General features: G+C 55.8%; 1 protein-coding gene across 1 annotated transcript; it reads right to left on the bottom strand.

Annotated features, from left to right (window-relative positions):
* Positions 1-183: 183 nt before the first annotated feature.
* CSUI_000814 (uncharacterized protein) lies at positions 184-25,360 on the bottom strand. Its single transcript, XM_068061021.1, has 15 exons — positions 24,433-25,360; positions 22,255-23,694; positions 16,706-21,374; positions 15,999-16,112; positions 15,343-15,519; positions 13,776-14,699; positions 11,314-13,280; positions 10,222-10,401; positions 9,336-9,809; positions 8,527-8,636; positions 6,234-8,155; positions 5,502-5,647; positions 4,653-4,817; positions 3,990-4,146; positions 184-3,848 (listed from the first exon to the last, which is right to left on the bottom strand). Exons 1-15 carry the CDS (start codon positions 24,784-24,786, stop codon positions 1,768-1,770), a joined length of 14,880 nt encoding a protein of 4,959 aa, XP_067927000.1. The 5' UTR covers positions 24,787-25,360; the 3' UTR covers positions 184-1,767.

Here is a 25,360-nt window from a genome sequence, read left to right as displayed (position 1 = left end):
TCTCACCACGGCGGCGCAAGTGCGAGTACAAAAACCGGCCGCGTCCGACAAGACAAAACAACTACGGACACACTCCACTCGTTGAATGCAACGCGCATTCGACAGAGAGGGCTGGTCCAGGGTTTGCCTAGTTGGTATTCACCAGTGGACCTGGCACGTCACTAGCTGCTGAAGCGCTGCAGGCTCTGGTAGGATATCAGAGCCATGTATTGCATATGCGAGTCTGTGGAACAGGTCGGTGATGCTGCACGATCGCCATTGTTCCACAACGAAAAAACGGAGCGGGCATGCAATCAACAATTCCCAACAAATTCCCCTCGCGAATTTATGTGGAAACTCTTTGGGAATGACCCGGGCACCACCTAAAGTGTCGCAAGCGACAGCTGGGAGGAAAAAAATCCGAACAGTACCTTGTCTAAAGGCACCACGGCCACGCCAGGAAGGTAGAATCGTGGGGATCACTTGTACGTGCATATCGAAGCACGAATACATGCACACGGTTACACAGCAGATACGCAGAATATGACATAAGCCATCGTTATAGTCTTCCCCACAGGCTGGTCATGACAAGCTAGCAGCTCACGGATTACTGGTCAGGGGAGCGGCGTTGAAAACACGAGCCGCTGCCCCAGAAAACGTCTTGATTCGGCACGTTTCTCTGACACACCGGAGCTTTTCTCGAGGTACGGCGACGGGGTGACTCAAATGGAACGGGAAGGGCGGAACGCACACCGTTGACAAAGTTGTCAAGAAAGACAAAACAAGTCGGATTATCGGCGGAAGTAGCAAAACGGGACATAACCGGAGTCTGCGCTGTGAGCTGCGTCGATCGAGGCCACACCGGCAAAAATACTTTTCAGCGCGTGAGCAAATTCAACACGACATGATTTGTAGGCTGCGGTCAGACAAGCATAGGGATCACGAAATGCATGCATGTAGATGGCCCCGGGTGCACCGACGCGTGTCCGCAGATGCAAGGATTCGCGATCACAAAGTGTCTTTGTGCTCCTATTAGGGCACGCCCCCTTCTTTCCAATGTTCCTGCAACACACAATTTCTCTTACGTACGAAGCACATCGGCACAGGTAGCAACACGAAACAAAAACCACGGTTCAAGTGTGGGAAGGGCAACGAAGGGCAGCGTGACTCGTGCATCGAGTCACGGGTTCCGCCCACCTCATCGGACAATCACTTGAAATGAGCTATGCACAAAAAGTGGAGAAGTCTTGCAACGACGTACAATCCGAGTTCTTTCTCTGCAAGACTTACCTACGAAGCACGGGGTGAACTGATACCTCACAATGCCCATAGCTTCCTTCACAATCTCTTTGACCTGATACCCGTTACCTCACGAACACTACGAGCACACCAAGCTCGGCGACACAACTGCGCAACTGTTGGACGTCACTCCGAGTGGGCCGTGCCAACAGAAAGAGGGACAAAGTCTGCCGCCGCCATGGGGCTTAGCGCCGATAAGCCAGCCACCACACTTTCCGCCTTGAATCCGACTTGCCACAGTCGGGCATTTCTTGCCGTCGTCGGAGAGATGACGAAATTTTCTTCCCCGGACACACTCACTGGAGCGCCACCACGGTCATCTTTACACCTTAAGAGCTCACGTCCCGAGCTCGCGCACAGACAAAAGTATTACAAGCAACACAGTCACGCTCCTGGCGAGAGCAGCCTCCCTATGACAATCCCTTTTCCGTGGATCCCCCTGAGACTGGATCTGCACTCGCAAGCATCCAGCACAAGCGGTACGGCCGCTTACAAAAAGCCTCGAAGTAACTTGTACTGTCTGGCCCTCAAGATCTCCTGGGGGCCTGTCACCGGGGCTGCTTCGTATACGGCACAAGGGGACCCGCTTGCTTCACTTGTTTCTGACTTCCCGCTAACAGTGTGACGACCTGGACTAACACTTGATTCACTTTTAGACTCCTTCCCCTTTCCTCCGCCACCGCTCTTTGGTGCTTCTCCGTGGTCAGTATTGACGGTCACAGAAACTGGTCTGCCAGCCCCGCCTGAGATCTTTCCGATTCCAGCTGCAACCTCGATGCGGACGAAGCGAAGAGGCGGAACCTCGGGCACAAATATTAATCGGTCCCTTCTTGGCTGCCCCTCCGGTTGCAGGAACGCCGATTTGCTTTCTGCGTCCGATAGACCTGTGCTGGTCCGCCTCCTGTGAGCTGATAGCACCGCACCCAAGCGCCTCACTGAACTCAAGCGGCTTAAGTCCCCAGCACCTACCATTCTCGGTCCCTCCACCCCTGAGTGCAACTGGCGGGAGGCTGAAGCCGAGTGGTGCGTGTCACTTTCATTCCGCTTGCAAAGATCTGCCTGAGCGCGTGCATCCTCCTCTTCATTCCGACTGTCCAACAGTAACTTTGCTTTCAAGTGCGGCACCACCTTTTCCTTCCTCTCCTGCTGTCCCCGCTCACCCTCGCTGAGCTGCTCCCCTTCAGTCTGCTGCGGAGATGAGGACACTGTCTCGTCCCCTGTCGTATCTCTTCCCGCGACCTCCGTTTGCTCCGCCTTTTCACCTTTGCCTTCCTGCACTACATTCACTGTTTCTTGGTCCACCTTCTTCTCTCCAGCGCTCTCGGCTTCCGTGACATCCCTTCCGTTGCCGAGTGAACCTGCGCCTTCCGCTGTCGGGCCCCCTTCGGACGTCGTAGGGGATGCGGAGCGAGACTGAGGAGTGCCCACCGCGACTGCGGCATTGCCTTGCTGAGCCTGCGAAGTCCGGTCCACCAAGCGTCTGGCGGTGCACGTGGACACTTGAAAGACGTATTCGCCTCCGTTGAACCCAAATTTGACAGTGCCTTTCCCAGACCAGTCAATTCCCTGAGCAAATGCCTGCCAACAGTTTTCGATCGCTTCTTCGGTCACTGAGTCAATCCGTTTCCACGCGAGCCGAGTGCAAGACGGACAAACTATCTTCCCTTCTGTGACCTGAGGTTCTCCTAGAAAAACCGGTGGCACAGCGTTGTGCAATGCTGCTTCCGCAGCCGCTGTTCCTTGGTTTGGCTGACAAGGACAATGAGATGACTCCTGTTCGTGTTCAGACTTTGCGCCCCCCCGGGAACCCTTAGCATCCCTGCGTCTCCTCGACTGAGAAACGCGTGGAGTCGCCCCGCGAATTCTACTAGTTCGGCTACCCCTGCAGCGGTCACAGTTGTTTACGGTGGAGTTAATGCTCGCAGTCGCTGGTGTCATCGACAATGCACCTGCTGGATCCTCTCGTACGTCTCCGTCTTTGCCGGACTTGGTGTCGTGGTCCCTATCCACGTCCGGCAGAAAGAAAAACCACTGAACGGTGTCTGAAAAGCAGATGTCTTGAAGGTTCTTGTCCTCGACAAGGAACCGAAATGCGGGACCAGTTCTACGATTGAGTGCTTCTGCTGTCCCTCGGATTGTCAGCACGTAGCCCCCGGCTGCGTCAGAGTCAGCAGGGCGGACGAGAGATTTGCATTTTTCTTTTTCTTGGACACATGTCTGGCCTTCTCCGAGGCGACTCCGCGGAGCTGACAACATTAAAAGAGACGACTCCTGCACCACGCCTGCGCCTCGGGCTTCAGGATCGCCTCTTTCGCGCACTTCTGGATGCTGCTCTAATGTAAAATCGTCCGCAGCTGTCCCTCGCTTTTCTCTCTTTGTAGCAACTTCTGCGGGGAGGGCCGCTCTCCTCGCAAGCGCAAGATGGTGACGGTGGAGATGCATTCGTAGAAGTGCGAGATCGTCAAGGAGAGTGCTAACGCTCTCTCCACTCTTGGCTGAAAAACTTATCCGGAACGTAACATCGATGAGGCGGCTTGACACTTCCCGTAGCACACGGTGGGCAGCGAGCTCTGCAGCACAGGACACGCCAAGATAGACTTTATCAAGAAACGAGAGAGAACACCCCGGACACGTCGCGAAATCCCCCTACCTTCTACAGATACTCCTTTGGAATTCCCGGCTGTACAACGTCAACTAGTGTTCCTTCTTACCGAAGGGAATCACTTCGAGGGGCGGAGAGGAAGAATACGTCAACACGGGACTTCCCTTGCCTCGGCACTCGATTCCGGGGGTTTCGTCACGGCCAAGCATTTTAGCTCGAGGAACAGGCTGGAGACTTAGCAGATCCAGTAATACCTTTGTCGGGTCCTGCAAGATCAGGAAATGCAAGCTCCGCTCCGCCAGTTTCTGTTCGCGGTCTGTTTTCGATGCCGCTGCGTTTTATGACGTCCCGGTAAGTCACCAAGATCCGTGTAACGCACAGTAGCTTGCGTGTACCTACGCAGGTGATTGTCTATCTGTGCGATGCTTCTTGTTGGCAAAAACTGGGCGAACCAGACAGCACAGCATGCAGCCCAGCCGAAAGAAGAACGGAATAGCCCTCCAACAAAAACGCAACTGCCGACCTACTCCCACAAACCATCCACAGCTTCGGACAACCGCCTGGGATCTGCTCCTGCTCCATGACTGAGTCGCACTTGAGACCATTACGACCCCGACACACGCAGCCATACACCCCACACGCGGGTGCTCCGGGTGACCGGACTCCTGGACGAACAAGTTCCTGGATGCCCGTACACACGGACTGTGTTTCGGACACACCCACACTCGTGAGCACCTTGGGCAGGCCCATGGAAACTTGAGAAAATGATTACCTTCGCGTGATCCCTGATTTTCTGACTCCCGCGGCGCAAGGTCTTGGGCTCGTGCGCCTCGCTGGAGGGCCACTGAAGGATGCGGAAAATCTCAGCGACAGCTCGCACGCGTGCGTCAAAGTCACCTCCAACGATCAGACGCCGCCAGTATCGCCCATCCGGACCCTGCAGCGTAAAGCCACACAAGCTAAACGAATGCGGCTCGCATAACTGAGTGTCCACAGGTCTCGGAGGTCACCGTCGCTTGTTTGACATCCGCACCAGCAGATCCACGCCGAAGATTTGCTCTTCCAACACCGCGTGGGAGGTGGACCTATCGCATAGATGGGTACTCACGACAAAAACAGTTCGTGAAAAAATGGAGCACGTGCAAGACTCACAACGGAAGTACCTAAGTCCTGCAGTTTTCAGTGAAACCGCGAAAGGTACACTTTCACAACAGATTTAGGACACTCAGTGAGGAAACGCGTGGATCCATGGACACGACAAAATCGATGCTAGGTTCATGATGACGTCCACATACACTTGACACCTCCGTAAAACGCACGCGCACGTGGGCACCCGACACTGCAAACGCCGGTTGGCGAGGCATGAGATGGACGTGTATCGTTACGCACATAGTCGTCGTTTTCCAGGGAAGCACTTCGGGAGAGAGGTATCTAGACAGGCATCTCTTCGACGTGCTAGGCACAGAAGGGAAAGGGGTCCGAAGAAGAGAGACGCGCGCGCAGCTCGAGGGTACCCGTCCCACCAGCGGTATGCGAAGGAAAACGCATTAACAGAACGCGATCTGTTTTGTTCACTAAACAATACACGGACATACCACGGGCCGGAACAATCGTAGCTTACGCGGTATCTCTCGTTAGCAACAGTCAGGAATGCCTGAGTTCTCGCAGTAAGGTAACGCCGATTTTTCCCGTTAGGACCAATGAAGCGTCCCCCCAGTTCGAATGGAACGACAAACTCATTTCTCTGCACGTCCTTCTTGTCCGCACCTTGAAGCAAACCGAAACAGCGTTCACATAAAAAATGAAAAAAAGAGCGTGCCGGGTTGTCCTGATGGGCCGTGCTGCTGTACGAGCACCACAAGCTCACAAGCACATTCGCTGCCCCTACAACCACCTCGCGAGAGAAAACACGAAGACAGCAATGAGAGTTTTCTCGCGTTCGGGCGTGACTATCTCTAGTCATCGACACCGAAGTAGTACGTGCTGCAGTCTAAACCAAGAAAAGCTTCCTGTATAGTAACAGTTCTATATTCGCCAGGAATGCAAGTGTGGCACGACAAAAGCTCGGACAAGATGAAACATCGAAGAACGCGTATAGATTACATCCGCTACGCTCGCCGTCCGGAAAAAACTCAGAAACACCGGCATTCGACAATGCAGGGCACTAAAGAATCAACGAGGATGGCGCTATTGGGGGAGTCCACCTGAACCGCTGAGAGCTGAGGAGGTAAGGCGGCGCGTCGGTATACGGAGACCGCTCCAGTAGCTCGATGGCCTGAACCAGCAGGCCCGTCCTCGCCTTTTTTGTAAGCCCTGCACCCCCGAACGCAACGGAGGGTATTTACGTTCTTACCTTCCGGGAAGATGATCCGGAGCAGCTTCTCGAACCTCTTTGTAACCCTCTGCTCATGAGGACAGTCATGCCAGGGACACTTGCCCCTTCCTCCTCCTCCGCAGCCTGCCCCCAAGCGTAGCACAAACCCGCGAACGTTTGCGGAGGTGCCGACTCCTCCCACGGCAGAAAGCGACGCAATAGTTCCGCTTGACCCTGGGCTCGTATATGTTCCTGATAGGTTGCTGTTCGTACGGGCGACATCATTGGCCGGGCCAGATACAGAGCCATGGCTGTCGCTCTTTGGTCTAAGTTGGGAAAAAGACGAGGACAAAAAGCTCTCCATATCCGCCATCCCTGGAGGTTTCAGGGAGGTTGCGGAGATTTCGCCCTCCTGCAGAGGCGTCTGGTCTCCATCCGTGTCCTCGCCGTCATGCATTCCGCCTGCGATCAATCGTGAAAGTGGGTCTCCGTTTTCAGCTCGCGAGGCGGACCTCACCTGCTCTTCCCCGTTTCTTTTTGCTACCCCTGAGACGGCAGAGTCCGCACTGCATCGGTCGACTCTTTCCGCGTGCGCGCCATCCCTAGACGGCACAAAGGACTGCATGTTTCCTGGAACATCAGTCGTAAAGCCGAGGCTCCTTTCGTCAAAACAAAGCGTCGCGGCACTGTAGCGCGGAACCATGCCGAAGCCAAAGGCCATACCCGACACCAGAAATACGTCTTGTTCCGTGTGGGCCAGATCGCACGCCGCGGCCATCAAGCGGTCACGGGAAGATTCTTCGAGTGAAAAGTTCGTGGAGCTGATCAAGAGAAGAATGTCCTTTGGGGCGTCGTGCGGGTTATACATCGCGAGGCTTACCTCGGTTCTCGGATGCACTCGTCCCTTCTTTTTCGGAAGCCTTCTGCAGTCCAGATTCTGCCTGTGTCCCGCACGAGACGCCGCAAGGCTTTCCCGAAGAGAGGCATCATCACCAGGAGGGTCGCAGTCTCCTGCCTCATCGACAACGGAGTTTGCTGGAATCGGCCCACCATCAGAAAGACCGCTGTGAGGAACGGCTACCAAGTCCTCAGTTTCTTGAGAAACCAACTCTTCTTCATTTTGCTCACTCCAAACGAGACCGGAATCGCCGGGCAGCGGGAAAAGGGTAGAAACCGGCAAGACTTCAGTGGCGCCAATAACAGCCTGGTAAGGAGTATCCAAAAGACACAAGCTACCCTCCAACGCAGAGAGCTGACATGGAGACACAAGCGGCTCTGTGTCGAAAACCAAGCGTAGCGTCTGAAAGAAGTACGAGGGCAGGTCGCTAGTGACGTTCCAGCAATCCGGTGAGCGACTCGCACAAAGGGCTCCTGCTGACGAGAGTGGCTGCAGATGCCTCTCGCTTGATCCCGTGGATTTCTCCGAACCCGCAACCGACGCGTCCGACACGTGGGCCATGTTACCAGAACCCAACACCTCGCTGGCTGACTCCGCCTTTCCTCCGCCTGTCTTCTCCGATAGCGCCCTGGCTGAACTAAGAGCCGAGGAAAACAGACCTTTCAGCGTACTTCGCGCCCCGCTCTTCTCGAAGTCAGAGCTCATTTCGCTCTTAGCATCCGCGTCCAGATTACTCCGAGCATCGTTGACTGCTGTACATCCACGCCCACTTGGTAGGACCTTCGGTGAATGATGAAACGCGGGCTTGTGTTCCGCTTTTCTTTGCGCCTCGGAAACAAATTGCCTCAAGTCCTTTTGCTCTTCAGCTTTCAAAACATACCCCAGGTCCTGCGTAATCGGCAAGGTGCAGAAATCAAGCTGAGATTCAACGAGCTGGAAAAAAACGAACAGAGACTCGAATACTTGGGTAAGCCGACTTGACGGGCATCTGAACCCAATGGGCGACAGCAAGGGATGTGCGCTGTACGAGAGGTCCAAGCTCAGCAGTTCACCCCCAAAATGCCTGCAAGACAGTTCCACACATCACGTACCAGGACGAACCGTTCAAGACACCAACATCTCTGAGGGGCTTGAAGAACTGTTATGTGGGGCAGGCATCGCCGCAGCCAGTGACGTGCACACCGCACCACTAGCGGTGCTGCGACTAGGTATAGTGTGAAGCTGAATCCGGACACGGCCATCACTGCACCTTCACTCCCAGGTGCTGCCACCCAGGAGAGCAGTGTCGTCTGCGCGTGCTGCACGGGGTCTTCATCACGAAGTCTTCAGCAAACACGCGAACCGGGACAAAAGAAAAAGCAAGTTTTGCCACCAAAATGCCTCAAAAAAAAAGCTGCACCGCTGCGCAACAGTACCCAAATTCGTTGACTGTACCCGAGAATGGCATCACACGTTCGTTTTATATCGAATCGGCCGTCTTCGTAGAAGCGACGCAACGCCACCGTGCTCGACCGCAGAATCGCCGGTAACAGACTCCTGGGAACCTGGTAGGGGAGGGACAACAGAAGTTTGCATCGAAGCCTATGAATGAAAACTGCATCCTATCACGAGATCTTTCAACGGACGCAGGTACTAAAACAATCTCCGATACCGCAGCTACGTGTGCACTCGACGGGCAGATCCCGCGGGCGCATTCCGCCCGGCTCCGGGAAGCCGCAAGGGCAGAGACCGAACTTCTCTCCACCTACTGTGCAGAACACCGCATGGAAACGAACCCCCGCAAAGGCACGCCGAGGTCACAAAGGTCATTCGGTACAGTTGAGATGAGAACTAACTACGTTAGGAGATGTGTGTGAGGCAACGTTAGCGAGTAGCTTTTTCTTCCGTCTCGCTGGCGAGACTACTACACGATTTTAAAGGAGCAGTTATGGCATCTACGCAGGTTCGACAAGAAACAAAGTTGTCCCGACTGTAAACGTGCCACCAAACTTTCTCTTCGGTCTTTTATGAAGTGGGATCTCCCTAGCCCATGGAAGCTCCACAAACCCCCGGTCCTTTGACGTGTATGTATAGGATGACCTACACTATGCAACGTGTATCCTGCCACACCCGCTTCGCCTCTGCTGTCCACGAATTCACGCAGCGACTGTTATACAACGCCCGCACAACTCTACACAAAAAAGGCGTAGATTTGCTCGTCTTTGCGAATACGCGCGCACTTGAGCGCATCCTCAGCGGCTGACCTGCGCTACCTTGAATTCTTCTTCGAATCCAATGAGCCTGTCTCCTGTTTCTGCGGCTGAAGACCCTGGGTCGTTCTCTTGCTTGTTGCTTGATGTCGGGAAACTAGACGCGGGCCCAGGAATGGACCGCAGAAGTCCTCGATCGGAATGCTGGACGAACTGGGAAGCAATCTTACTAAGAAACTCAAACGCCTTCTTCACATCTTCCTCGCTCCACCCGCATACACAGACGAGCATCTTGGCTTTCTGCGTGCTTCCTGGTCCAGCTAGGTCTACGCTTTGGAGACCGATACGCTCGGAGGATGGCAGCGGTCGTGAAGAAAGAGGGGCAGCGACCGGGGCGATAAGCACGTCGCAGGTGGACTCAGTTAACGACAGGAGAGAAAGAAGCTCTAAGCGCGTCACCGAGCTCAACGATGATTCGCTAGACAGCCTATCCCGTAGCAAAGTGGAGGATGCGCCGCAGGCTGTCAGCTGAAAGTCAGCACGCAGTGCACCCCACATGAAAGTCAGCTATTATGTTCATTTGTAGACGCGGTGAGAACGAGTGAAATCAGGAGACCAATTTGGAAACGGGAACGGACACCGAAACTGTCGATCAAGCGCTGGTTTTACAAAAGCATCCGAAGACGCCGATTCATAGAAGCAATCAACTGCTCAGAGAGTAATACGTCAACGAACGAGATTCATGAACACACTTTTTGATAGATGGACACTTGTCCCGCAGGCCGAACACTCCGCAGTCACAGCAGCTGTCCGCACAGGGTGTGCCTCAACGAAGCAATCAGGGTGAACCAGAAGCAAATCCGGAACAGAGATCACGAATGCCGCCACTACAGAAGACACTCACGCACGCCTGCCCGTACAGTGGTGCTTCGAAACTCACCGGCCGAATCTCTCGAACCACTCGCAGTCCACCACGTTCAGCAAGAAGAAAATCTTTTATCCCAAAAATAAGGTCAGTAGCATTGTTCTCCACAGTTCCAGCTATGCAGCCGGCAACGAAGAGACGAGGGACTGAGAAACTTGTTCCAGTCGCGCAGTGCGGTTCTCCGAAGAAGAGCGTCTGCATCGAAGGGAAATCATACACCATACCCTGGAGAGGGGTTTGAGATAACGCTTTTTGTAGCGGCAGAGAACAAGTTTCCCTCTGAAGCGAAGGCCGGGAGGCGCTTGAAACAACGTGCGGACAGAAACACGAGTCATAATGAGGCAGCAAGGAGACAAACAAAGAAGGCAGCAGGGGACTAGGTTGCTGGCTCCTGCTTGGTAGGGATCACACTGCTGTTTACAATGGTTTGACGCCGCTCCAATTCCCGCAGACGGCTGTTTGACCTACAGAGCGGGAACAGCATCACATTCTTAACTGTAGCCTTGATGACGAACGCTCCGGAAAGTGTCTCAAACAAGACTTCGTACCACTGTTGGTCTCAGCTAGCCTCTTCGGAAAGTTCGGCGATCCCTCGAAGAACCAGTCACACTCGGCGTTATGCCACGTGCACGCGGGGGAGGTGTTGCAATTCCTCCCGTTGCATCTCGCTTCCCCCAGTGAAGCCACAGTAGGAGTGCTGTCTTGAATTCCACGATCAGCAAAATCCTCTGGTGCTTTTCTCACGAGCACAGGGAGAAAATACGGGGGACAGGTTTCGAGGGCGCAGGGCACGAAATGCTCGGGTCCGTCTTGCGCCGACCCCAGACCATGCTAGTCCGTGGGACTGTGCCGTCTGCTTCACACTACCGCTGCACTCAAAATGCAAGTGGTGTACCAAGGTCACGCTTCGTCGCAGTATGCAGACCGAGACGTGCAGTCTGCTTCAAGAGTGCATCGTCAAGAGCGTTTATTACAGCTGATGTAAGTGAAGACGCCTGAGAACGCCACCGCGCACATACCGCTGCGCGCCATTGGAAATGTATGCAACAGGAACTCCTCAAGTAAAGCATGGAGCAAAGATCACGACACTTGTTTTGACTCGCTCACCAGAATGATGGAGTCGTGTTTCCCACTGATGGGTCCAAACCGTCTCTGAATCAGTCGTTCAAGCAATTCGAGCATCGCATGACGCCACACGCTCATTTTTGCCGTCCCGCTAGTATCACTAACCCCACCCTCTTCCTTCAGTCCACTTGCTGCTGCCTGCTTGGAAGGGAATGTCCGTGTTACATCGCCTTTTCCCTTCTCTTTGTCCTCTGCCCGGCGCCTTCTCTCAGATCGTTGCGGCAAAGCTTCAGCTGCGTTTTCCGCTCCTACTGGACAAAGGCGGCCTTCGTCCTCAGTCGGTGTAACAGGCTCAGATGCCGAGGATCCGCCTTGTGTTCTGTGCAATAAGCTTGCGTCCGCACTTTCGCTAAGAGGTACCGCTTCCCCCACACCTTCTGCGGTTGACAAAAATCCACTACTTCGTTCTTTAAGGTCAGTCCGAGCACCGCTTATACTGCCATCCACTCCGGAGAACGACTCGCCTTGTCGAGTCCTTGCTTCACTCAGCCCCGCGGCTAGAACGCTTTCGATGGTAGCCGGGTCCCTTGAGGGCCGAAGCTGCGCACGGAGGTCGTGGTCATCAGTTACGCGTGCTGCCGTTTTGAACTCCCCTGCGGTATCGATGCCTGCATAAGGCCGATGATCAAACAGAGGCTTTAGAAGCTCTCTGACGTCCGCCGAAAGATCCACGAACACTATATCTGTCGTAAGGAGGCCGTGCTCGCCCCAAACGCTTGCCCGGAGCTCTCGTAACGCCTCAGAGATCAGCGCTTCATCTTGATGTGCATCTCCTGTGTGCCCAGTCTCTATCTTTCTAGTCACACTGCTGCCTCGGTCTGACTCTACATTCCGACTGGGTTCTTCGCCGGCGTCTCCTGCTGTCACTGTCGTCCCGTCCGCGACCGGGCGATCTTTTCCCGACTGAGCCCCAACTGGCTGCTCGCTGCTGTCGATTTCTGATTGCTTCCCCTCGACGTATTCTGCAGCACTTCCTTTTTTCGACAACAGTTTACCGCAGAAATAAACGTCCCACGGCCGCTTAACCTGATCAGCGAGGTGAGAGTTCACACGCAGGTCAAAGCGGGCCACAGGGACGCCAAGCTGCGCAGCGCCTGCGGGCAGGCAGACCGGCGCAAGCGCAAGCCAAAGCAAACCAGACCGATTTACCGCGGCTACAAATTTCCGTAGACGACGGCGGAGCAAAAAACACGTCCAGGGAAAGCTTTCCACTCCCAAGGCGTACAGCCGCACTTGCGTCTCGACTGTAACGCCCGTCGACTCATCTTTCCAACGTACTGCAACATCTTCAGTGAGGTCCGAATGCTGCAGTGACGAGATAGCTGGTTCCTTAGTGCCGCCACGGATTGCTTCACACTGCTCAGGAGAATGTCCCGGGAGGGCAGTCGGCGACGCTCCTTCGCTTGTCGTTGCGGAAACTCCACCAGCGCAGGTGGGTCGTTCGGAGTCTAGCGCTACTTGCATCCGCTCCCTCTCTGCAGTTCCCGGGTTCGCTTTGCTTTGAGTAGTAGGCGAAAACAGGGGGTGTCTAACGAGCTCCAAATTCCCAGAAATTTCGAGACGCCGCTGAATGGACTTCATGCGCTGCAGAACGCGGGACGCCACAGGCCGATTGCGGAAAGCGAAGACGGAGCCGCTCCGCTCGCGTGGAAACCCTGGGTGTTCAACCGACGACGTGCCCGACAGGCGAGGCCCGGCACACGGCGCAGAGAGCGGAACGGAAGAAATTGCAACAGTTTGAGGCTGCTTAGCTGGCCGCGAAGAGGGGCTAGCAAAATACGAAACTGAAGCCGCACTGCTACTTGCGGTTGAGCCTTGTTTTGGAGCCGTCGGCGAAAAGGCAGGAGGAACAGCGGGGCCAGCTTCCTTGCTCGGAAAAGCCGAAGGTCGGACTGCGACAGGGGGTGCTGCGAGAGATGTAAGAGACGTTATCGTGTCCAGGGGTGGCACTGAACAACAGAAGACACGCGAAGGAGCTTGCAGTATCTGAGAAGAGAGAGCTAACAGAAAGGACCTGGTAGTGCACTGCCGTGGATGGCCACACGGGGTTCTGTCCAAACCTCACCGCGTCTCTGGAGGAAACGCGGACAAACTGTGGCCCTCTCGGCTGGGCGTCGGACAGTGTAGAGTCTACCGACGTGGCCAAGCTGAAAGAGCACCGACACCATGCAATGCGCTACTCAGCCCGCGCCCGTTCACAGAACGCCCGCGCGCTCACGTATCCTCCAGAAGGGCTGTCAGCGTACTATAAAGATTCGCGACCAGTACCGAAGTGCTGGATTCACAGCAAAGTTGTTCCACTGTGACACGAGGTAAGGCCACCATTCTACTTCCTCCGTGATCGGCACTGCAGTCCATGGAACTACTGTCTCTGCAGTCTAGCGCCTGGGTGGCGGAATTCCTACACCCTTCTTGTCCGTAACCTCCCCGCCGAGTTGGCTTACGGTCACTCGCCGCTGTCGGAGAGTTGCCTTTGTCTTCCTTCCTTTGAAAAGCGGCAAGCTTCTTTTTCATGTCCTCGACGCGCTCTGGAGTTGCTGCCATCGCCTCCTTCAAGCCCTCCAGGTGTCTTCCCTTCAACCCCATCAACCGCTTACTCTCACCAACCTGTGCTGACGAATGCTCGCCAGCACGTGTATTCTGTGTATCATCGAGTAGCCACTGGCGGCCACCGGGAGAGTTGTCGCACGGGCTCTCTTCACGGAGTGTCTCCTCCATCTCTTGATTCTTGATCTCCACGCCTTCATGGGCAGCAGCGTCGACCTCGGACTGGCGCCGGCTCCGAGTCGCTGCACACGACTGCGGCGTGGATCCGACTCCGGCACCTGGTCCTGGGTGTGTCTCTGCATGCGAGATCACACGGACGTCTTCTTCCTCTCGCAAATATGACGCTTTCTTTGTCGTCCACCCAGGAGACTGAACGCGACCTTCCGTCTTTCGCGACGCTTCAGCTCCTCCCTCTGCTTGAAACACTTCAGTGCGGGACGGCTGCGTGTCATCGGGACAAGCGCTAGTGGACAGAGTACTGTCATCTGTTTGCTCCGTCAGCAGTAGTTCTGCATCTGTCTGCCTGCTACCCTTGCCAGTGCTCGGCAGCCAGGGATGACCTTCCGTGTGAAAGGAAGAAACGGGAGAAGCCGGAACTGCAACCCCGCTGCCCCCTGTAGGCCCCTCCAGATCGAATTCAATAGTCAGACTGGAAGGCGGCACGCCCGCAGGGTCGGGACGGATGTCGCCCGTAGGAGAAGCGGTGACGGCTGCTGAACAATCGGCAGGAGGCGGTGGCTGCACAGTGTGGCAGTCCCTGGCATCACCAGCACCCACCCCGGTGCACGGAGCTGCAGAGGACGACGACGGCGTAAACGAGTCTTGAAGAAAAAAAGATGCACACGACCTACAACGTGTTTAGAATCAGAGGCGCACCCTCAGCGATAGCTAAGGGTTCACCATCAGCCACTTGTGGAACCACAGACGAAAAACTGTCCAAGCGCGTGACCAAGAAAAAGCAACGGGGGCAAGCTGGCTCCTATACCTCAGCAAGCTGAGACTCCAAACGTTTTCCCGGGGCAGAGGTATCCAAAAGAGCCGCTGACCTCTCAGGCCCTCACCCGCTGTTCCGGTTAAGTCCATGTTATCTGTAGAAGTGGAAACCGCTTCGGTCAGCGGCAGCTGTGGAGAACTGCACAACCGGGAGATACTTGCATGTTACGTTGAGCCTCAACATCTACTGTCCGGCTAGCTGTAACCCGTGCTTCCGAGAAGACTTCGGTTAACTACAAGATCGTGAACGCAGACCGGCGCACTAAATTCCAGCAGGTCCATAAGGCTTAGGTCCTCTACTGCTGAGACCATTCTCAGATGTACACGAGTTATCGCAAGGCAACGAGAGCGTTCGCTCCTGCTGGCAAGAGTAATCACAGGAGACTGTGCGCAAGCCAGACCTGCCACAGTCATGAAAACCCACTGCGAGTAACAGAGATAAAACCGATGAATGATCCTGCTGTTCATTACCTGTTTCTACAGTGGCCGACTGACCAGGTTCGCGTGTCCGGGGCACGAGGGGAGCGTCGCTGACAACGAAGGCGATGGGCGGAGGAAGCGACCGCGTGAAAATCAGCCGCACGCCCCCCAGTTCTAGAGGCATCTCCTCGAGAAAGCAACCCGAGGGGCTGTGCCTGAAAAGCTCATCTGCGGAGAAGGAAACAGCACAGAGGCTACCAGCTAAAGAAGTGAATTGTGACCGAGGACGCGAAGATCTTACAGCGCCTTCCCATAGTGCTGTCGCTCACATAGGGGAACACAAGGGGCGTGGGAATCCCAGGAAGAATTTGCTTGAGATTGCTTCGCAAAGGGGCACGATCTACACTGTGCTGGGCCAGAGTGAACATCACCCACCCCACGCAGCAGGGCAGCACAGGGGGGGATCACACAGTCCCTGGTTTGACGTGCGCACGGGCAATGTACATACAAGCAGAGAGCCAGAACAGTATACCATACAGGACAGGTGTCAGCGGGGTCGAGAGTACATCGTGCTGACAGAAAGCTGTTCGACCCCCGCCGTACCGCCTTCTCCTCCCACCTTGTTCTACTTTACACCAAGAGTGCACACCAAATTTGGCGCCGACGTGTCGGACAAGCACAACGGTCTTTGAAGTTTGTCAACTTACCGACTGCGGCCTGAGTTCGGAAGGTCGCGCGAAAAACGTGGCCTTTGCCCCACGTTTCCGTACTCACATGCTCAGGGAACCGCGACACAAACGCTCTGGTCAACTCTAAAGTGACTGAAGCAACAGGACACAAAACGCACAATTGCCGGTAGTCCCCAATTGTCACTCCGCCGACAAACTACGGGCGGCACGCTGGTGGACCTACAGCGAGTGTCCTCCTAGCTGGGGCCCAGCGGCGCGAATGGCGGAGAACCATTTCTCGGAAGTGACAACGTTGACGCGCCAGGAAGCACCTGTCTCGCGGCCGACAGATCACAGGGTATACGCGATTTTCATCTTGAATGAGACCAGTGCATCTGCACGTATATGCACTGCACGCACCTTACGGTGCTCGAACAAGAAGGATCGCGACGTTCAGATTCACCAGGGGAGATCCATTCCGACCAGAAAGGACTCCCACATCCTTTCGAAAGCAAGGGCACGGTGTGAGATGTCCAAGCACTGACACGTCAAGGCCCACCAGCTCAGTTTCGACAGGACGAAAAACGGCAATCACGCTGAACTAGACAAAGACCCACACGTTACAGAGTCGCGGGGATCTTCACATCGGTAGCCCTCGATGTTTCTGAACCTTGCAACCGGTCTGCCCCCCCAGGCGCTTACACCCCAGGAATACTCACAGAATCGAATGTGGTAACGGTGCTTACTGTTGATGTTCGTGCTCACGATGTAGCAGCCCGGCCTCGTCACACCTTTAGCTCTCCCAAAAAAACCCGCAAGTCTCTCCTGTTGTCTAGTCGGCCGCAATCCTCCTCCTACAGGGAAGGCGTCACTTGGGTCGTCCCCGTCTCCCCCGCTCTCATTCCGCCTCCTTTCGCTCCGACTCTTCCCCTCTGTTCGCGCCTGCTCTCCGTTTACTTGTCCCCCTAGGTTCATACTGTTCGCCTCTCTTCGACGGTCGCCTGGTTTCACTCCGCTCACACTGTTGCCTTCTTTTGTGGTTTCTTCTTGATCCCTGTGTCCCTTCACGCTACTATATACGATGCTATGGCTCGAAGGCGAAGGCACGGTCAGTGCTAGCCCGGGGACCTTCGTCACAGAAACCCCTGTTGTTTCTACAGCATTTCTCCTGAATGTGTCAGCAAGATCCTGTTCGTTTCCAAGTCGCTCACGTTGGGCCGGCATCATACGGCGACGCTGAAAAGGTACCGTCGATGCAGCGTCGCCACCTCGGCTGGCGGACCTAATGACAGAGGGTGTTTGCGCTCCCGCAAAATCTTCCCTGGTCGGTGTCTCTCCTGAATTTCCACGACCACCGAAACTCTCTCTTTTTGAAAGGGCTTGCCCATCTGCGGCCTTGGACATACCTCCTACATCCTTCACACCGTGTTGAGGATCTGCAATTTTCTTATCACCTTCGGGTCTTGCCTGCTTTGCTTCAGAAACGGACTCCGTGTGGTAAGCACGCCCGCGCGATGCTTCGCAGTCGCCGAGCCCAGATGATCCACTTCGTCCCCGCGCACGACCTCTCACGAACAATCGAAGTCGCCGGGAGCTTGCCGGGGTCCGGGGAGAAACGACTTCAGTTGGCCGTTGGGCCCCAGAAGAGGAACGACCGGGCAGTTGTTCACCAGAGGCGGGACTGCAGAGTGAGTGTCGCGGAGTCGAAGCCGACACTGTTCCCCCTTTTGAAGTACGCGAGAGCTCGCTTTGAACGTCTCTGTTGGACGCAAGTTCTGAGCTACAGACCGGAGACGAGCCCCCTTGGCCCTTGCTATCCCTTACGCTGGCTGCTGTAGTATTGACTGCTCTTGGTAACGCAGCACTCGACGACAACTCCTTCGTCGTTGAGTTCGGATCCCCCGGAGCATCACAGGGCGCTACTAGATCCTCCTCAGCTACAGCATCTCTACCATCCCGGGGGGTTATCAAATTGTTTCCCACCCTTGTTCCTCTTAACACACCCGGAGCATCCACCGCCACCTCGACGGGGCCTATTCCCATGCGCCCGGCCTTCCCGCCACTGGTTCTTGAAGGTTCGTCAGCAGACCTACAAATCGCAGCCGTTGGCTGCAATGTGGCGATTTCTTTCCTTCCCCGGTCGCAAGAACATACTTGCCCTAGAACAGAATAAGAAATGCTCTCCTTTTTTGACTGGAGATGCGAAGCGCTGTCTGCCTTTGACGCAGCGCCTCCACTGTCCTGCCGGCTCCTCGAAACTTTGCTCCCTTCAGCCGTTGAGACTCCTAACCTCGGCTCACCTTGGCGTCCCGTAATAGCCGTCCAAAAGTCGGACAGCACGCTCCTCACGGGCGTTCGTGCACCGCCAACACCCGAAGACGAAAGTCCTCGCTCGAGCGAAGGTGAATCCGTGCTGGGATCATCCTCTTGGGACGCGACGCGAAGGCTGTTTTCTGGAATTACGGCTGCAGCGGTTGGTGATGGGTCTGAACGTTCCGCCCGCGAGACACTAAAGCCAACGTTAACGAGCGAGTCGCGCGAAGTCGGAGCACGTTGACAAGACGGTGAAACAGGTTCTGAAAACCCTCTAGCTATACGCTCCGAGGAGGCAAGCACCGGCCGGAGTGTTCGGACAGCTCGGCGCGCACTGGGGAAACCCGACCGCGTTGCAGCCTGCGAGCCCGGTGTCACGTTCGAGCGTACACCGTAAGAATCTGTCCTGCGAGCTGTATTTCCCAAAGTATGCGCCACGCCGGCTTCTCCGCCACCGCCAGTGAGACGGAAGCGGGAATTCGAGAACGAAGCAGAGGAAGACGTATGGCAGGGAGCGCCGCTCACAGTCGATCGATGGGCTGGTACAGGGCAGACAGGCCTTCGAGGAGAAGAAAAAAACGAATGCCAGCCTCCGCCATACTGACTGTCATCGTATCTTGGGTCAGAGTCGGCAGAAGAAGGGTTTGGCGACCCGTGTAGCTCGCCTTCAGATACGTTTTGTGAATCCACGGGAGCACCTTGACGGCCGACGTGAGCTCTTGGTAGTTTTGATACGCCAGGTACGGGGGGGAGGCGGTAAAATGAAGCAACTTCTTCACCGCAGAAGTCAGGACCGTTAGCCTTTGTAACCGCCCTTGAAGCGACGGCTTCTCGCGAGAACCCCGACCTTTCTGACCCCAGAGGAAATCCAGGACGCCGCGAGTCCAAGGAAATTTTCTCTTCCTGCGTTCTCTGATGACTGCCCGGGACCCCGAGACTCCCGCGAGCATCGCTGTCCGTACCTTGTCCATCCCTGACCCCAGAGTCGGCTTCCCGGTCACCTGGGATTGGTGGCAACACAGGACAGGCCGTGTGTGCTCCCTGCGTGGCAGCAGAGTGAACACGGCGCGCGAAATCCGGCTGGGCAGTCAGGTCACCAGACGCTCCCACGCTACCAGCTGCGATGGCGCCCTCGTCAGAAGAATGGCTAACATTGAAGGAGTCGTGTCCTGACTGAACTGGGTTAGTCGAGCTATCTGTATCTTCACGCGATACCTGCCGGCGAAGCTCCGCATGTAACAGCTGAGAATCCGCCAACCCAAAGTCAACACTGCTTCGATTGCTTCCTGTTTCTTCTCCGGAGCACTCAAGCTGGAAGTACTGCGTCTCCTGTCGAACAGATACCTCCGAGACGTTAAGTACAGCAACTTCCGTGTTGTCTCCCACCCGCTGAGGTGGTTCGTCTTCACCTGCACAAGGAAGTCCTTCGCTGGCGGAAAAAGGAGCGACTGCCTGACTTTTACCATCGGCAGGACAGCCCAATAGGACTGATGCACCCTCCAGACGTTCTTTGCACCGTTCACGGGAACTGTCTGAGGCACGGGAGTTGAGGGCGCCGAGCACGGTTACTCCGTCGACCGAGACACCGCGCTCCCCACTGCCGATCATGGGAACAACCCTACTAGGTGAGTGCCCAGCTTCGACGGAACCCTCTACGTGAGCTGCACTCGAGCAACATTTCTTCGGAGAACTGTCTCTGCGTCGCGCATCCTGTCCAGAATCATTCACAGACTCCTCCTTCTGCTTCCGACTGCAGGTGGTCGTTCCGGACAGCCTCTGTCTTGGGGAGTCTGAGAGGGTTTCCGGCTCTTTCCCCGCCACGTCCCGACCAAAAACGCCGTGTGGCTGGTCGGTTCTGTCTGTAGCAAAACTCAAGACTCCACCCTCTCGAGATGGAAAAACTCTGCAACCAGCTGTTGACGTTTCTCCGCTCTCGGTAACCCCCTGTTCTGGCAAGCACGGGATACGAGACGAAAGTGCAGGCGACGCTTCCTGGTTTGACGATGCCGGTTGAGCCGCTGCAGGTCTCGAGAGTCTTCCTCCCGGTCGGGGACTCTCGGGAAAAATGGGGCAACGCGGGCGCACAAGCCGCGGCCCTTCCGCCACATGGCCCTCCGTTTCGGAGACGTCATCTGCAGAGTTTGAAACACGCAATAGCTCCGGAGAGCACGACAAGCTGTTGACCGGCGAGCCTGAATTTCCGCCACTGACACGTTCACCGCCTTCAAGCTGCGGAGCACTCCGCTCTCTCCTGCTTTCGCGTGCGGAACATGCTCCAGAAGCACTCGACGAGCTTTCAACCGTTGGAGACAGGGATAGCACGCTGTGGTTCGTCAGGGACACGCCTCCTTCACGCCCACTCGCTGATCCGGCAGCACCTCTCGACCCGCTTCCTCCTTCTGCCAAACGCTTTAGATACCTAGACGGAGTCACGTCAGAAGAGAGGTCGCGGGTGAGAGAAGAAAGATCTCGAGTCAACCCGAGGGAGGAGACATCTTCGGGAGTAGGCAGAATCGTTGACAACGGAGAAGTGACGGGCCGGCAGCCAATAGTTGACAAGAAAAACGAAGCTGTTCCGCCTTGTCTCAGACACTGCTGCTGATGTAAAGCCGCAAGGGTAGTCGCAGGCATGGTGTTGCTCCTGATGTTGAACCCGTGTGGGCCGGTCCCGTCCGAAGCCCCGTAAAGGCCCCAACCGCTCCCCTCGCTTGCCAGAACGCGAGTTTCAGACGGAGAGAAGGGCTGCAACAGCTTCGCGTCTACGCCGTAAATTGCCGCTACGAGCTGCCGATACGTCGCTGTGAATACAGCGGACTGGATCTGCGGCGGAACATCCATCTTCTGGATGAACTGACTCAGGACGCCGCTCGGACGAAAAGGCCAGTCATAATTGTGACAAACAAGAAGTCGTACCCGAGGAGGCTCTCCGAGGCGGCTGCGTTCAATTTCCGTGCGTAGCGCCTCGGTAAAGTCAAAATGAATAGAAGAAATAATGACGATAGCTGGAGCTGCGGACAGCGTCGGCGGAGACTCAGGAGAGGTCACGACTGGTTGTGTGCCGACCTGGCCTCCTGAATCCCCAGACGAAGTCGGTGAGCGGCTCTGGGAAAAAATGTAAGAAAAGACCGGCGGGCACACATTGTGGTTACCACTGCATTGTAAGGTTCCAAGCGACTCAGGCCTGAACCCTGACTCGGCGCCAGCACGCTGAAAAACGCGACACCAGCGGAGGCCACACGTACGGCGCGCACTGCTACTCGATCCGGAGGTGAGCCGTAACACAGACTTCGTGCGCTGCGTACAGCGCCACCAGGTGGCGTACTGCAATATTCACCAATGCTATGTAAAGGGAAAAGTAAAGGAAAAAAGACTGGAGAGAAGTTCTCAGTATCTATGAAAACTGCAATTCAGGCTGTCACCAGCATGCAGAATCAATGTCCACCGAGACCTGCGAGTTATCCCTTGGCATTTTGCCTGGTCTGTGGACCTACACACCGATAAATCCTCGCGACCACCGTCAGTGGCAAGTATGCAACACGTGTATATACCAGAGAGAACTGTTGCGTAACTATGAAAATCAGCAGTCCGCTTATGTACCACGTCCCCTGAACCTGCAGCACTCACCCGGGGTACGCGGTCGGGTAACGGAGGAGATCTGAAACGCTTACTCAAAAAAAAAGCTACTTAAACAGTATCAGCAGTATTAACGTCCACGCCTGCACGCGAGCGCGGCACCGTCCCAAAGCAGTCTTCTTGAAGAGCTGAACGGCTTTCGGGGAAGGAATGAACTTCATACAACACCACCTAGTTGCGTCCGCACTACACCGATGTTACGTGAAGCCGAAAAGCGTGTAACGGCAGGGCCAGGAGTACTTCGCTCTCATCTACTGTGAAGGGCAAATAACTGCAGAACTGGAAACCGGTTACGGGTAGCTGCGTTCGCGGGTGCGTGCCGTGCCTGCAGCGCACGGCGGGGACATACCGGGCTTTCATCATTGGACGGCCGACTCGCCGCAACAAGAGCTCTCTGAAGTTCTGACACCACGCAGTCCATCACCCGTCCAGTCTGGCATTCGTGCACGAAACAACCCATCTCCGACAGAAGCGTACGAACACTCCTACCCAGCCGTCCACATAAGTGACTTCCCTCCTGCGCCGGCAGTGAGTGCCTTCCGGATGACACTTCTCCTGGATCTGATCGCCATTCCACGTCTCGTTCGGAAACGGCGCCCTGCTCTTTACCAAACGAGGAAACACTGGCCGCGCTCGGCATTGCGGTACTCAGCGCTCGGACAGGCGCCCCAACTGGTCCCCCTGCATCAAGCGCTGCTCCCGAGTGTACGTGTGTTGACCAGAAAGGCGCATGCGGATCCTCTTCATAAAATAACTTGACTGACGAGATACTGGCCTGGAAAAACCGAGCAACCATGAATACGACATCTATAGGACTTAGCGACTTCGAAACAAGACTGACCAGACCGGCCGGTCCGGCCGCGTCTACACCTGAGTCAGGGTCCGAACTGCTAGAGGACGGCGACGTGTACCGCAGTAAAAGCGGACAGGATGATAGATCCCAGAACAAATACTTCACCGGACTGAAGGCCTGAAAGAATGACGCCGGTCTGGGCTGTTCCGCCTCCCCCGGATACTCCCGGATTGTGCACACGTACGGGGGAAGCAAAGAGAGCCCCGACTGCGCCAGGTTCCCCGCTGCGTTCACGACGATATGCTGCTGTGAAGCGCCACCCAGTACCGCGTCTGGTCCTGAAGTTCCTTCGAGGAACGCATCCTCAGTCCCTTCGTGACCCAGGACAACGTCACTCAACGCTGTCGAGCCTGCCACCAAGCCTCCAGGGTGGTCTTCCACCATGCCCGCTGACTCCCGCCGCACAACTAACCGCCCAACACAAGCACGACCAGCCGATCCTGCAACCATACGATCTGGACGCGCGCACGGGGCAGGCGACTGCTCACGGAGATGGTGTGCGGGCGGAGTCCGCACTCCGGACACAGGTTCTCTCCCGAAGGCAGCAGGTGGCTGCCTTACACCGGCCGATGAAAGCTCTTGACCGGAAGGTCCGTGATACATCGCCGCCCGTTCCCTCATGCTGAAGCAAAGAGACGTAACTTGGTCATCATCTGGCGCCCAAGCGCGCGAAGACGCGAACTGCTGAAGGAAAGCTGCATCGTTGTCGTGGTCGGTCTCACACCCTGTCGTCACGCCTACAGCCGAGTTGAAACTGGCGTCAACCGCATCGCAGGGACTAGCGCTTGGCGGAATGACGGACCGAGTAGGCGAGAGCTGAACTGGAAGATAGTCCCAATGACGAGCGACAGTCGAAGCGTGACGTCGCGGCACGTATGCAGACGGCTCTGCGGGGGAAGTCCCCGGACCTCGCTGCACCCTAGGAGAAACAATAGCCTGAACAAGTCCGAACAGAAAAAAGATGGTATAGGAGAGACTAACGTAGAAAGTTGTCTACCGCCAATAAGGGTAGGCAATTCCGCATACTTCGGAGTAAGTGACGCGTAGAATGGAGTAGGTGTTTTTCTGTCGGCAGTATAAGCTCCTGTACTAAAAAAGCGGCGCTGTGCGGACGCAGTGAAGACAGCAGACCCCCCAAGAGTGTCGGCTGCTGCACGAAGAGAGACGGCGTGAACTGATGATGTGAGCAGCCAGGAGACACACAAGTAAGCGCTCACATGCCCCGAATCACACTCAGCAGCACCGAATAGGCAGCTACATCCGCGGCACGACGACGTGAAGGCACCATGCACTCCTCTGACTAGAGTGTAACGCGATGACATCCAGACGCAGCGGCAACACCGAGAGCACTGTGACTTTACCGCCCAACTCTTCCGCAGCACACGGATTGCAAGGAGCGAGCAGAGCACTCTCCTGCTCAACTCCATACAAAACTGATTATGTCCCTCACTATCGTCGGGTTCTCCACAAAACGGGGGAGAGTGCCTCCCTGTATACGCCTACGTCCACATGGCGTCACCTCGAGGAGAAAAGCATGTCCTACGAGAGTCGTGTCATCCTAGCAGACAAATGAAGGTGGAGATTGCCGACAGGTATACAGCCGAAGAAGAGTGTCCACAACACACGGAAAAAGGCAGGTGCGCACGATACATCTAGAACAAAAAAATGACATACTTGTGAGCCGCGTCGGTCGGTGGTCTCGCCGTCCTGCTCCATTGTCGCTAGAGCGCAGGCATGAAGTCCCGGCCCGCATTCTGACTCCACTCTTTGTGTGGCAATGCAAGCGGCTGCACCAGCGGGGGACTCCCACCGATCAAGGTCACTTGGGCCAGCGCTCACGCGTCGGTGGCCTCCGTCATGTGATTCTGTCTCTCCTCTCCTTGCCAGCTGAAGTGCAGTAGCAACGTTTCCGAACGAGCAAGACGTCGTGGCGCTCTTCGACGGTTTCACACACGATGTGGTGTCTACACATGGATCAGCGGGAGAAGCGCTCTCGCCATCCTTCGTGTTTCGTTTCTTTCGTGCCATTCCATGCGAACGTCCTCTTGTTCAAAGAGTCACCGAAAACGACTCCGCCACTCTTGCCTCATGCAGACCAACACCACTTCGCGACCGCGGGTCTAGCCCCTGCGTACGGCCCATGAGGGTAAGGGAGGCGGGACCTTGGGCTGGTGTACACAAGGAGGCTGCGTCTAAAGGCCGCCTAGGAACTGTGCCTTGGTCATAGCGCCGAGGCGGCCATAGTTACCACGCATCTCAATGAACGCACCAACCCACTCCGCTCGATCCGCGACACCCTCCTTTCAGCAAGGAACTATCAGAGCTGCAACACGACGACCTGTGCTAGAGGAACGGCTGCTAGCAAGGGGGGTGAACACGGACGCTCTCACAAGCGCTACCGCCCCTGGAAGCACCTTGTCTCAAACCTGGAACCAGCAACACTCAAAAATGACTTCAGCAAAACAGAGGGACGAGAGAAGCGTGCGCAGAAGCGAGACACAGTCGCTTTTCCGCTGGAAAAACGCAGATCCGCTAGCCGTAGTCTCAAACGATTACCACTTGGATTACCTACCTGCCAACAACGATGGGCGACATATGAGAG

This window comes from Cystoisospora suis (assembly GCF_002600585.1).
Source record: "Cystoisospora suis strain Wien I chromosome Unknown contig_309, whole genome shotgun sequence".
NCBI classification, from domain to species: domain Eukaryota; phylum Apicomplexa; class Conoidasida; order Eucoccidiorida; family Sarcocystidae; genus Cystoisospora; species Cystoisospora suis.
The sequence above is the reverse complement of the archived record's forward strand: the minus strand, read 5'-3'. Positions and strand labels throughout refer to the sequence as shown.

Coding starts and splice junctions, on each gene's coding strand:
- CSUI_000814 (XM_068061021.1), bottom strand. CDS start 24,786: ATGGCACGAAAGAAACGAAACACGAAGGATGGCGAGAGCGCTTCTCCC. Junction 10,402..11,313: donor AACACGACTCCATCATTCTG/GTGAGCGAGTCA, acceptor CCTTCGATGCAG/ACGCTCTTCTTCGGAGAACC. Junction 4,818..5,501: donor TTGCTAACGAGAGATACCGC/GTAAGCTACGAT, acceptor TTTACGCTGCAG/GGTCCGGATGGGCGATACTG.